At 39.1% G+C, this 14,493-nt stretch overlaps 1 protein-coding gene across 2 annotated transcripts in view; it reads right to left on the bottom strand.

Annotated features, from left to right (window-relative positions):
* Positions 1 to 3,808: 3,808 nt before the first annotated feature.
* The window catches only part of wwc1 (WW and C2 domain containing 1), a 49,636-nt gene continuing 38,951 nt past the window's right edge, over positions 3,809 to 14,493 (bottom strand). For both annotated transcript variants that reach the window (XM_037748548.1, XM_037748549.1), the window contains 11 exons: positions 13,346 to 13,463; positions 13,077 to 13,247; positions 12,697 to 12,889; positions 12,359 to 12,496; positions 11,921 to 11,970; positions 9,634 to 9,838; positions 9,290 to 9,460; positions 8,969 to 9,061; positions 5,910 to 6,140; positions 5,699 to 5,817; positions 3,809 to 4,749 (listed from right to left, as the gene is read on the bottom strand). In XM_037748548.1, coding sequence (XP_037604476.1) covers positions 4,683 to 4,749; positions 5,699 to 5,817; positions 5,910 to 6,140; positions 8,969 to 9,061; positions 9,290 to 9,460; positions 9,634 to 9,838; positions 11,921 to 11,970; positions 12,359 to 12,496; positions 12,697 to 12,889; positions 13,077 to 13,247; positions 13,346 to 13,463 — 1,556 coding nt within the window. In that variant the 3' untranslated portion in view covers positions 3,809 to 4,682. The remainder of the gene's footprint in view (positions 4,750 to 5,698; positions 5,818 to 5,909; positions 6,141 to 8,968; positions 9,062 to 9,289; positions 9,461 to 9,633; positions 9,839 to 11,920; positions 11,971 to 12,358; positions 12,497 to 12,696; positions 12,890 to 13,076; positions 13,248 to 13,345; positions 13,464 to 14,493) is intronic.

Raw genomic sequence — 14,493 nt, 5'->3', positions numbered from 1 at the left:
CCCCTTTGAGGAATTTGTTGGGGGAACATAAGATTTTGCCGCTTTTATAAAAGTAAATTGTTATTCTTCATTTCTTTTTCATGTTCTGATCCACTGCTCTGCGATGTTGTCTCTCTTTTTTTGCTATTTTATCTTATTTTTCAGGTATAACTTCTTATTTTTTCCCTATATTTTGTTTCCTTGTTGAATGTCAGACTGTTGCTGTGATTTAAGAGTTGGGCTGCACAATTAATCCATTTTATCGAAATCACAATATGTACTTCTGCAATTTTCAAATTGCAAGGAGGCACAAATGTGATGTCAAAATAGCATTTTAAATTAAATATTGTGGTGCTGCAGAGATGTCCTGACCTACTCATCATATTCTACAGACTTAAGCAAACATCGTTGTTTAGTATAGATCCCCACTTAAATCACACCATAATCATTTTAATATATTTTTCAATGAAAATTTGAATAATTATGTAAAAATGAATCAAAATAATCGCAATTAGCCCTAATTTAGAGAAACAAACTAACTTGTTTTCAATCTGTGATGTTCAAAATGTTTAATTATTTAGTGTCCGTTGGGTGCAATTTACTATTTTTTTGTTCCTCAGCCTGAGTTACGTGATTTACTACATTTCCCACAATGCCTTTTAGCAACTTGTTGCATTCCTTCTTTTTGTAGGGATTAGTTTTTATCTATTTATCATATATTTTTAGAGCCCGAGCACCAACCAGCGGTCGGCCGGCAGAAACTGAAAGATATATTATTATTATTATTCAAATTAATCATATTTTTGAGGGGCTTAAGGTGCTCGGAAAGTTGTTAAACTTTGCACACGCATCAGACGTGGTGGGATATTTAATATTTTAGCGCCCCCCACGAAAAGCCTCTTGGAGGTATCCCCAAAACTCAACAGGAAGTCAGCCGTTTTGATTTAATTGTGCCATTTTAGTACAATTTGTTTTGCCTTTTACAGGCCCTGTACTTTAACGAACTCCTCCGACAGATTTAATCTAATCGACTTCAAATTTGGTCGGTACAATCTGAAGACCTTGGCCATCAAACTGTTTGGTTTTCATGCAAAATTGTTGCCGATTTGTTTGTTTTCCTTAACTTTTTGTAAACTGCTTACGTACTGTAGCCTCCCTTCTGCAGTTAAATGTGTCTTTGGACTTTAGTAACTACACTTTATGTGGAAGAAATATAATAAGAAACTGGTCATATAAATGAGGTAGTAAGCAAAGTAATGAGAAAGCTTTTCCAGTTTCTTATTTAACCTGTTTTGTTGCTGCAATGCATTCTGGTTTATTTTCCTGCTCCTTCGGGTGTTTAAGTTGTATCTTCTCTAACGGATTTCTCTCCGCATGATGTGATTAAAAGTTAATTCTCAATCTTAAAGGAGGATTTAAGATATATAACGTCTCTAGAAACATGAGGTATATCACCTAAAGAGCATTAACGCAGGTGAAATGTTGAAAAAGAAAAGCACCAAGGACAACTTCTACAACAGCCGCTCGACATCCAGGTACAAAAACACAAAGAGCCAGTAAACAAGAGACGTGCCAGAGAGTCGAGGTTCTGCCGGTTGCCTTGGAAACAGAGTCAGACGTCGGTACTGAATAGAAATCACATCGCAGGAGCACAAAGAGTTAACACTGTCAATGTCAGAGGTGTAGAATCAGAGTCACTCTGCTTCGTCTGCATGCCGACACAAAGAGGAAACTTTTCTCCTCTGATTTCCAAACCAGGTGACTAAACGCCAAGTGCTCACATTTAACAGCGTTGAGGTAAAGTTAATGTTAGATTAAACTGATGGCTTCTAAGGAGGGTTTGCATGTCCAAAGTTTAACTTCCTGAAGGGGCAAACTAACTAAATATTTGATATAATATCTGAATGCACGTTTCAGCAACATTTCTTTAACCGTTTTGCACCCACGGGACACCAGCACTACGTAGAGCTTTTAAGGGCAATGAAAATGAACAAAATATAAACGTTTAATATACAGTATGTATTGATAGATTGCCGTCAGACAGCCCTTTACGACAGAGAACTGAAGCCGTTATCTATGCACTTTTCAAAGCCACCAGACTCCATTGAAAAAACCTGTAATTATACCTCGCTGTAATTATACCTATTGTGTTACTTTGGTTAGTTTGGATCCACCAAAGTCACAATAACACAAACAAACTAACTGATCGAGGTGTTCTGCGAGGTATAATTGCTGGTTTTTTAAATGGAGACTTGTGTCTTTGGCAAGAGCAAGGTAAATCTGTGAAAATATATTCGAAATATCGCGTACACTTAAACTGATATCGAGTTTTTTAGGTGTCTAAAATACATTTTGCTGCAGCGCCCGTGCACAGTAGTACATTGCTTTGCTTCCGTGCCGTAAGTGCCGTAAGCTGGGGGCGTAACGACCGTCACCTACTGCAGGTAATACACTGACAACAAACCGAACTATCACTTTAAATATTAATGCATCTCTCAAATTTAAATGCAGTCTGACAGTTTGACGATTTAGGAAATCGTTAAAATCTGCATGTCCACATTTATAACAAGGATCTAACGATCAAAAATAGCATCTTGGTCCTTTGATTTAGGCAGACAACCTGCAAACGACATCAAACCATTTGATCTCAGTGATTTCTTTTTGTGATCGGTTGCAGGACAGTATATTTAACTTGTTATTAAATGTGGCGTGGAACAAAAAGTAAGGATTGAAACCTGGGGTAATGGATGTTGTTGGCCTCTTGGGGGCAGCACAACAGTACATAGTGATTTCAACCCATTGTTCATATAAAAATATTGATTAGTGCAGCTTTAGAGACTTGATAAGAAGAGAGGAAGTTCAGTTTTGCTGAGGCACCATGGAAACATTATTACAGATTCAGCTGCAGAGCATCCAGTTTCTAAGAGACGTGAGAGCGACTCAGATATGTATCCTAAAACAATCCAGTTAAGAGTGGAAACTAAAAACTCCTTTTAGTTCACAGTCATCAAAAATACATTTTCACTTCCTGTGTGTGTGTTTAAACAATCTTCGTGTGCTTCAACAATCAACAATCATTCCAGCGCATTCGAGGCAAAGGTTTCTGGAGTTCTTTTGAATTTCCCAAAAAACCCACATCAAGTTTTTATTTTTATTTTTTTTACTTTTTTTTACCTCAAGTTTCTTTAAAGTGCAGACTATCCGATCAACTACCTGAGTGTGTTAGTGAGAGTTAGTGTTAGATTCTACACTTTAATGAGTGTGTGTGGACAGTATAACGCAGGGGTCAGCAACCTTTACTATCTAAAGAGACATTTTAGACAAAAGAAATCTGTCTGGAGCCGCAAAACATGTGATCATTGTGATGAAGGTAACACAGTTTATAGTCTAAGTATATAGTATATAAGTCTAATGCAGTGAGGGCCAAAGAGACAATGTACTACGGAGTATTAGGGCCACATTGAGGGGAAAACATCTGAGATTTACACAATAAAGTCGTAATATTATGAGAATAAAGTCATAATATTATGAGAATAAAGTCGTAATATTATGAGAATAAAGTCGTAATATTATGAGAATAAAGTCGTAATATTATGAGAATAAAGTCGTAATATTATGAGAATAAAGTCGTAATATTATGAGAATAAAGTCGTAATAATACGAGAATAAAGTCGAAAAAAAAGAAAATAACACGTAAAATGACTACTTTATAATATTATGACTTTATTGTTATAAACCTATGACTTTATTCTCCTAAATTTTCCCTCAATGTGGCCCTAATACTCCGTCGTACCGTCGTACCATAGACCTACAACAATGATAAATAAAAATGAAAATGTAAACAAATAAAACAGTTAATCATTTCCATGTTTATAAATCCACAGGGAGCCACTGGAGAGGAGCTGAAGAGACGCACGTGGCTCCAGAGCTGCAGGTTGCTGACCTCTGGTATAACGGGTGAGAGACAATCATGACGACTTGTTTTAATTACGTTCGACCTACAGCGAGAAGAATCTCACCTCCAGTTCATTCAGTAATGTTTAAAAAGCAAAAAGACACACTCCAGTTTTCCTCTCGTGTATCATGTAGTGAAAAAGACGCCGGGGCTCAAACAGAAGGCGATGACGCCGATGATGACGCTGCTTATTTACAACCATCTGTGCTGTCACTATTGTACATCAGACAAGCTTCAGGTGTGCTTATGTTTGTCTATGTATAAAGTTGATATTAAATATCGTTAAGCTTGTTTTATCATCAGCTTTAAGTTGCTTTAGTACCATTGTTTTGTGCTATTAATATACATATATATATATATATATTTGTGTGTAATTCTTAGTAGAAAACTCTTTGTATGCAGCGGTGTGACTTTGTGCTGGAATGATTTTAAACACCTACGAGCGTATAAACAGCCGGTTAGTAACAGAAACACAACGGGAAAGTGGAAGAGAGAGTGAAATAATAATAATAATAATAATAATAAAAAAAGAAAGAAGCTCTAGCAGTGCTATCATCTAATTTACAAAGACTATCCACATTAGAAATGCTGAGCTCTTTAAACATGTGTTTCTTCACGGTTTTGACTAAAACACATGTTTTTATCTTAATTCTTCATAACACCGCCAAACGTTTGCTTCATTTGTAAATGGGAACAGCAGGTTAAGACTCGGAGGAGGAGGGGGGGGAATACTTTGAAATGCTTCTCTCTACACGTCGTCGGCCGGCAGGTCGGGGATGCTGGTCTTTGCTCGTGTGAAGAATGCCATCTTCTCTCTGAAATCACACAGGAAACAGTCAGAGTCTCGACACGATGAGACGACAACAAACAAAACCAACATGTGAAGTCATGACTTTTTTTATCGATAAAGTAGTTGGATGAAATGTTTATTCTTCTTTATATATATATTGTATATTAAAAGTTCGGTATTTGTCTACTATCCATTTATTTTTTATTTTTGTTTTATTTTTTGTTACTTGTGTCTGAAATAAATAAAATAAATAAAATAAAATAAATAAATAAAATAAAATAAATAATAAAAAAATAAAAATAATAATAAAGTAAAATAAAAAAAATAAAATTAATTAATTAAATAAAATAAATAAATAAAATAAAATAAATAAAAATAAATAAAATAAATAAAATAAATAAAATAAATAAAATAAATAAAATAAATAAAATAATATAAATTATTTAGTTAACCCTTATGCATCACTAGGGACAATTGGCTTTTACATTTTTTTTCAAACTTTGTAAGTTCATCCTCAGCTCCTATAATAAGTCTGTAATAAACTGTGTAAACGTGATATAAAAAGGTGTGGGGTTCATTTCTGTATTCTATAGGGGAGGGATTCACCTCAAGATAGTTTACTATCATGCCCACCATAATGATCTATATCTTAATAACATAACATGACATGACATTGTGTCATTAAACGGGGTTAATGAGGACTAAAAACAAGCCTCTAAAATGACAAAACAATATCTCAAAAATCAGTAATTAGTAGACAAGTGAGACTAAATGAAGCATAACAAAGCTTTTTCACAACATGCGCCGTCAGTCAAACTGTCAGAAAGCAGAACAACGACAGAGTTAACTAACATTTCATGCATTTTCATCTGGGCTAGTCTGCTGGTGCTCTTTATCTGGAGACATAGATCTGAGTCTCATATATCAGAACTCTGTCCAGCTCTGACTGGAACCTGGTGTGTTGTTTCTCCCACCTGAAGGTCTGGATCTCGGGGACCTCTTTGCGGCTCTGGCCCCTGATCTTGTGGACGTCCTTGGCTGCCGCTCTCATCATCTTCTCCACCCGCTTCTCCTGCAACTGCTCCTCACGAGTCTGAACGGGAGATGTCAAAGATACTCTCCTTTAGAATCTCCTCTAGAGAACTTAAGCACACCTGGACGCGTCGGTAAATGAAACCCACTCACCTGTTTCTCGGCCTGCTTGAGGAGGAGGCGGAAGCGTTCGTCTTCTTGGACCCAGGCCGGCAGCTCTCTCTGGCCCCGCTGCCTCGCCTTCTCCAGCTGCGACTTCAGCTCCCGCAGCACCCGCAGCTCCTGCCCCAGCCGGGCCTGCCGCGTCCGAGACACCTGCAGGTCCAGCTCCAGGTCCAGGGGGGTCCGCAGCAGACCGTCCAGACCTTTAACCTGCATAGGAGGCTAAGGGGAGGACAACAAAACATCTGAGCATTGTGATGATGGTAACGCAGTTTATAGTCTAAGTATATAGTATATAAGTCTAATGCAGTGAGGGTCAAAGAGACAATGTACTACGGAGTATTAGGGCCACATTGAGGAAAAACATCTGAGATTTACAGAATAAAGTCAGAATATTACGAGAAAAAAAGTCGTAATATTACAAGAAAAATGACGTAATATAACGAGAAAAAAGTCGTAATATTACAAGAAAAAAGTCATAATATTACGAGAAAAAAAGTCATAATATTACGAGAAAAAAAGTCATAATATAACAAGAATAAAGTTATAAATTTATGAGAAAAAAGTCGTAATATTACAAGAAAAAAGTCATAATATTACGAGAAAAAAAGTCATAATATAACGAGAAAAAAGTCATAATATTACGAGAAAAAAGTCGTAATATTACGAGAAAAAAAGTCGTAATATTGCAAGAATAAAGTCGTAACTTTACGAGAAAAAAGTCGTAATATTGCAAGAATAAAGTCGTAACTTTACGAGAAAAAAGTCGTAATATTACGAGAAAAATAGAAAATAAAGTCAAATTACTACTTTATAAACCTTTGACTTTATTCTCATAGTATAACAACACTTTTCTCGAAATCTCAGATATATTTTTTTCCTCAATGTGGCCCTAATACTCCGTCGTACCGTCGTACAGTAGACCTACAACAATGATAAATAAAAATGAAAATGTAAACAAACAAAAAGAAATCCCCAGTGAGCGTCTGGAGAGGAGCTGAAGAGCCTGACGCCTGACACCTGACGCCAGACGCCTGACGCAGCCTGTGAGAGAACAGAAAACCCTCCTCTTCTCTAACATCATTCAGTGTGCGAGCACCGCGGCTCCATCCATGTTTACAGAACAAAGGAGCTGTTACTTTAACGGATGAAGACGGCGACGTATTTGATGTCTGCAGAAGGTCTTAATTGTCTCCTGAGTGGACAGTAACAGCTTGAATTATTTGCAAACACTGTCTCCGACATGCGGTGTGCGTGTGTTTGTAGATTTCCGTCTGCTGCCGAGCCCCGGGAGGGGAACCGAGATGTTGCTGCCTGCCTCGGAAATTAATAGAAGCTGGCAAATGTCAGAGCTGCATTAAACATTCAGACGGTTATTAAATATTAAGAGTCACTTCACTGGGGAGACGTCGGGCGGCTTTCAGACACAAGAAGATGCAAATAGGCTCTCCGTCTCGCTCTCTCTCTCTCTCTCTCTCTCTCTCTCTCTCTCCTCTGGAGGAAGGAAGGGACAGTTAATGTGGTCGGCGAACCTGCAGGTTTGACTTCACTATTAGATTGTCAAGAACTGGAGGAGCAGGAAGATGACAGCAGATATGCAGCAGATAATAGAGAGAGAGAGAGAGAGGCTGTAACACTGCTGGAGTTCTACTGAACTACTCGGCTTCAATGTCAAGACTCCTCTTCATCTTTGACTCCATCAAACAGCCACGACTTTGGTCATACAAGATGAAGCTTAAAGCTGAAGTTTGAAGTTCCAGTTTATGTTTACGTCATGACTTTATTCTCGAAATCTCAGATTCATTTTTTTTTTCTCAATGTGGCCCTAATATATATATTGCGAGAATAAAGTCATAATATTACGAAAAAAAGTCCTAATATTACGAGAATAAAGTCGTAATATTACGAGAATAAAGTCGTAATTTTACGAGAAAAAAAGTCGTAATATTACGAGAATAAAGTCATAACTTTATGAGAAAAAAGTCGTAATATTACGAGAATAAAGTCATAACTTAACGAGAAAAAAAAGTCGGAATATTACGAGAATAAAGTCATAACTTTACGAGAAAAAAGTCGTAATATTACGAGAATAAAGTCATAACTTAACGAGAAAAAAAAGTCGGAATATTACGAGAATAAAGTCATAACTTTACGAGAAAAAAGTCGTAATATTACGAGAATAAAGTCATAACTTTACGAGAAAAATGTCCTAATATTACGAGAATAAAGTCATAACTTAACGAGAAAAAAAAGTCGGAATATTACGAGAATAAAGTCATAACTTTATGAGAAAAAAAGTCGTAATATTACGAGAATAAAGTCATAACTAAACGAGAAAAAAAGTCGCTATATTACGAGAATAAAGTCATAACTTAACGAGAAAAAAAGTCGTTATATTACGAGAATAAAGTCATAACTAAACGAGAAAAAAAGTCGTTATGTTACGAGAATAAAGTCATAACTTAATGAGAAAAAAAGTCGTTATATTACGAGAATAAAGTCATAACTTAACGAGAAAAAAAGAAAATAACACGTAAAATTAATACCGTATAATATTATGAATTTATTATCATAATACTATGACTTTTTTTCTCGTAAACCTATGACTTTACTCTCAAAATGTAAACAAATAAAACAGGTATTCATTTCCATTTTTATAAATCCACAGGGAGCCACTGGAGAGGAGCTGAAGAGCCTCACGTGGCTCCGGAGTCGCAGGTTGCTGACCCCTCCTTTATCCTGTTGCTAAACCTAAATCAGTGTGCTGCTAAATAAGATCTGAATCCAGAGGATATAATGTGATATGTTTAATTGTATCGTGTCATATTTGGAACAACTTTGAGATTTGTTTAAGTGAGAGAAGGTAGAACTTGTAACTTGGTGCAGTTTTGGAGAAAATGTAAGTTATTTAATAGTCGATGTTTTATTATGAACATACAAATCGAATTTAAATTTTCTATGAAAGAAAAGTAAAAAAAATGTTTGTGTATGCCGTCAATTATAGTTGTTAGAAAGAAAGAAACTCAGAATCAGCAGGTCAGACTTTTTACCTTCTTCATGCGCATGCTGCGTCTCTCCGAGGCGTTCCTGACGAACGGAGACTTCTTGGAGAGGGTGGAGCTGTCGCTGTCACTGCGGTTTATCTAGAATGAAAAAAACAATTCATGAACCCGACTGTACAAAAGGCACAGTCACTTGAGCGTGATACCCTCCTTCAAAGAAAAACAATCAGACGTGAGCCTGCACATCAGTCTCGCCCATGTTTTTGTCACGACATACAGTACTCTCGGAGGACATGGAGAGTTTAAGGTGCGTTTTTCTCTCTTGTCTGATGTGCTGATGTTTTATTGTATCGTGGTATCTCAAGTTACCCTGCAGATGTACTGGCTCTGAGGTCCGGGGGAGAAGGTCTTGGAGCGGATGATGGTGTTCCCCCTCATGAAGGGGTTCTGCTGGTGGACGTCCGGGCGGCGCTCCTTGGGTCGAACCACCGAGCAGTGGTGGGACGGCAACATGTTGTCCATGCTCGTCTCCTTGTTCACCTGGAGAGAGAGGACACGGTGATGATAACGAGAAGAAGACGTAGACCGATCAGGAGAACAGAGTTTGTTTCACTCCTTTGCTGCACTGAAATGTGTTATCTTCTGCTTTCCTCGTTATCCAAGTAAAGAAGAAACATCACATTTACTTTTCCTTCCTTCATCACCAAAGTTACCTTTTCTGTGATGACTGCCGCTGCTGTCGGATGAGGAGGTTTGGTCACCTCTTCTTCCTGCTCTTCCTCCTCCTCCTCCTCCTCTTCCTCCTCTGCTTCCCATTGGCTGCTGTCAGGATAGAACTCGTCCTCTTCCTCCAGAGGCCCCGACCCCTCCACGCCATTTCCTTCTTCGTCATCAAACATGTCCAGAGCGTCGCCGTGCCTGCCAATCAACAACAGAGTTCGGACAGCATTTAATATTTAAGAATTTATTTTGTTTATTTTTGTTTACTATAAATTGCCTGAGAGTGTAAAATAAGCGACACAAAACTATTGTCAACTCGGTTAAAAAGAAGGAATTCTGATTTGGCTATTTTGCTGAAGATTAGGCCGGGTTTTTATTATCGAAATAAGACCCGCCTTAATTGCCTCCTCTACACTTTGCTGCCGAGATTCTGTGTATCACAGTTCTCTGCGTTTCATATCCAACTCATTATCCCGTACACAACATTGTGTACTTTATGATCTGGTCTCCTGGTCTTCATTAAGACTAAGGAGACAGCAGCATTGGTATATTTGTATTTACAAAGCAATACTGGGCAAACATATTTATTTATTTATTTATTTATTCATTTATTCATTTATTCATTTATCTATCTATCTATCTATCTATCTATCTATTTATTTATTTATGTATGTATGTATTTATTTATTTATTTATGTATTTATTTATCTATTTATTTATTTATCTATTTATTTATTTATTTATCTATCTATCTATTTATCTATCTATTTATTTATTTATGTATTTATTTATTTATGTATTTATGTATTTATCTATCTATCTATCTATTTATTTATTTATGTATTTATGTATTTATTTATTTATCTATCTATCCATCTATTTATTTATTTATGTATTTATGTATTTATGTATTTATGTATTTATGTATTTATTTATTTATTTATTTATTTATTCGTGAAAGGTTAAAACAATAGTGCCTATTTTTTAAAACATATTTTTAGATTTTGTTTTTTGTATATTTTTTGTCAGGTGAATCCTTAACCTCCTGACTACCTATAAATATAATATATAATATATAACGTATAAAAGCCAAATGTAAAATAGTTTGTTAAGAGTTATACAAAATAAGATGAAAGCTAAAGTCAAAACATCTATATAGTATTTATATATATATACCATAGGCGGTTAGATACAGTGAGACAATGAAAAGGAAGAGAGGTGGAGTTGAAAGTGAAAGGACGATTGAATAAGAAATACTATAGGGGGTCTAATTCCTTCCTTCCTCCCTGTGAAGGACGACAGGTGTTGAGTGTGTTGAGGGCTACGTGACCTCAGGACACCTGGTGATTGTCGTAGGACAGAGGGAGGAGGTGTCATTCAGAAGAGGAGGGAGGTAATTCAAGCAGCTTTTACAGTCCGAACCTGCCAGGTGACATTCTGTCTGTGCGTTTCGTCACTCCACAAACACTCGCGTGGTGACTGACGGCTTTAGTTCTGCTAAGAATGTGGAGGAGTCACTCAGATTCTTTACTGAGAGGGATAGTTGGGGGTTTTTGAATTTTCTAGGGACTTTTTTTCAGACCGAGTACAAGTACTTACATTTGGGTACTCGCCGATACCGAGTACCGATACGAGTACTTCTCTGTGCCAAAACTGCGCCCCAACCGTGTCGTGCACCCAGGGCGGGGCTCGGCCCACGTAAAAGGCAACCCACCCGACCCGTCTTGAAACACGGACCAAGGAGTCTAAAGCACGCAGGAGTCAGAGGGTGCAAGCAAAACCCCGTGGCGCAATGAAAGTGAGGGCCGGCGCGCGGCCGGCTGAGGTGGGATCCTGCAGGGTCGGGCGCACCACCGGCCCGTCTCGCCCGCACCGTCGGGGAGGTGGAGCGTGAGTGCGTGCGATAGGACCTGAAAGATGCTGACGAGAGGTTAACATCACGCTGCCGTAAAGTGGTATCGGTGTCGTTGTATCGGAGCCGTTTTGCGAGTACAAGTACATGAGAACAGTATCGGACCCGGTATCGGTGCATCCCTAACACTGACTATTGATAAGGATCTCATACAACCTCACTTCAAAACACCAGAACTATCCCTTTAACATGCAGTTTGATGATGCCCTCACATGTGGACGAAATGGAGAAACATTGATAAAGGGGGATGGAATAGAAATTTAAAAAAGTAGAAATAAAGAGAGAGGACAATGAACGGTCAGAAATAAGATTGAAAGAGGGAGTATAAATAAAAACAGTAGATGATGGTTTAAAGGAGAAACACTCACCACTCGTCGTCCTCAGGCGCTCCGACTCTGTCACTGCTGGAAACACGAGTCTGAAACACACATCAGGACCACGTCGTTTAGAAGTGTTGATATCTGACTCATTTCCTGTTTAATGCCAAACTCATTTACTACCTGACTAAACCATTTACAGGTGCAACCACTCATCTTAGCACTTAGACGGGAAAAGCTTTCATTCAATTAGCTTTTAACAACACGGGTCAGAGCAAATATTTGCACAAGCAGATAAAAGATAAATGTCATTTTTAAATGGTTTAATAACGGGGGAAACTGGCCTCACTGATAAGAAGCAGCAGCAGCAGCAAGCTTACTGTATACTTGTTTTAAAACTATGTTCTGAGCAGTATTGAATGCTGTCTGGATGTCACTCTGAAAGTCAAAGTATCAGCTCATATATGGAAGCGACAGTCCCCTCCGTACCCGGTCAGAGGCGCCTGCTGCTCTGCTCTCTTTGTCCTTGTTGATCTCGGGCATGTAGGCGCGACTCAGCAGATTGTACCACTTGGTGCATCTCTCCTCCGAACAGCTGACGTCAGCCAGGCTGATCTGGGCTCCCGCCTGGAGGGGGAGGAGGAGAGGAGAGGAGAGGAGAGGAGAGGAGAGCAGAGGAGAGGAGAGAGGTTTACAGTCGACAGAAACATCTGTAACACTGCAGCTCATAGAGTCTGTTCAGAAAAATTCTGCCTTCAACATTTAAGTTTTCTTTGAGTGTTTGCAATAAAAAACATCTAACAACGATCGCTCCACGTTCTACTAACCAGACACTCTTCGTGGCCCGACTTGCTGGTGTTGCAGACGTCAACCCTCAGCGTCTTCTGCCGCAGTGCACTGTGGGATATCTGCATGCTGAAAACCTCGTTGACCTCCACGGCGTCCTGAGGCAGAAAGCCGCGCGTTCGGAAGAGGCAGCGGGTGGCCTCCACGCAGGGCAGCACCGTGGAACGCACATACCTGCAGGAGACGTACAGTAGGTGTTAATATGACGCTGTTGATGCTGTTGATGCTATTTCAACACGTCTGCTGCTCTAATGTTGGTTAAAATGTGTCTTTCCTGTTGGGTGTGGATGCTGTGGATCTGTGGGACAGTTTTTATTTAACTCACTAAAACAAGCGTCATCTAATAAGTAAAAGGACGTACATTTTCTGGTCAGCCGGCAGACAGAGGGCGCCGCAGTTGGATAGCTGCATGACGTTGATGGTAAAGCGTTGGTCTCTGGACTCGTGGCGGAAGCCGAGCTGCACCTGAGAGCAGCCGAGCGCCAACCTCTCCTCGTAGGATCCCAGCGGGAGGTCTGCAGGGAGGCCCGGCCTGGAGGAAACACAACCACACACACTACAAGCGTCAGAGGACATCATCCTGGATGTTCATCTTTACAAAATGTGTTGTGGATAAAAAGGTCTACGTACCGGCGCTCTGAAGGCTCGTACACGCCGCTATCACCAGCCACCGACTCGTCAGACACCGCTGACGTCACGCCAATCTTCTTTGGACCCGCCCCCGTCTCACGCAGCTGGGGAGCTGAGTCTGAAGGCAACAGGAGGAGGAGGAAGACAAGGTGAGGATAGTTTCCTGATTCCTGTTGATGTGTCTGAACGGGCCTACCGGGCACAGGCCCAGGGGCCCAAAGTGTAACTGGCCTTCACTCAAAGATACACGTACCAACCAGGAAGAAACTCAAAATGACCATAAAGACACATAAAACAACTACAAAGAGACACAAAACAACTACAAAGAGACACAAAACAACTAAAAAAGACATAAACAACTACAAAGAGACACAAAACAACTACAAAGAGACACAAAACAACTAAAAAAGACAAAACAACTACAAAGAGACACAAAATAACTACAAAGAGACACAAAACAACTAAAAAAAGGCACAAAACAACTACAAAGAGACACAAAACAACCACAAAGACACACAAAACCACTAAAAAGAGACACAAAACAACTACAAAGAGACACAAAACAACCACAAAGAGACAAAACAACTACAAAGAGACACAAAACAACTACAAAGAGATGCAAAATGACTACAGAACGGGGGTGTCTTGCTCTTATTATGTAGGAGAGGTGGCGGGGCCTTTTGCATGTCTGTGCCCGGGGGCCCATTGTCTCATAATCCATGATGCTTTGAGCAAGTCGGTAACAAACACAGCACGATAACTTGGCCTGAAATGGTAATCGCACTTCCTCAGGCCAACGTATTGCAGCAGTAAGAAGCATCTCATTAAATAATAACTTAATCTCACATCATATCAATCTGCTTAGTGAGTCTCTGGGCTGGACAAAAACTCACACAAATTAAAATCAAAAGACGTAAAATGAGGAGCACACATGTAGTCTGACCACGGAGACACAGGTCAATGGACAGCAGAGGACGGTAGAGGAGACATCAGAGTAAACCTCAGCACTTCAGCAACGGAGTCATCACTTGTTGAACCAGTGATCTGAAACCATCTGGCAACACCTCTCAGTTATTATAACATGTTGATTTTGTGCTTTGACATGGACACTAATTAGGTTATTGTGGTTTTGTTAAGTGGAAACAAGA

The sequence above is a fragment of the Sebastes umbrosus genome, chromosome 17 (genome assembly GCF_015220745.1).
Source record: "Sebastes umbrosus isolate fSebUmb1 chromosome 17, fSebUmb1.pri, whole genome shotgun sequence".
NCBI lineage: Eukaryota > Metazoa > Chordata > Actinopteri > Perciformes > Sebastidae > Sebastes > Sebastes umbrosus.
The sequence above is the reverse complement of the archived record's forward strand: the minus strand, read 5'-3'. Positions and strand labels throughout refer to the sequence as shown.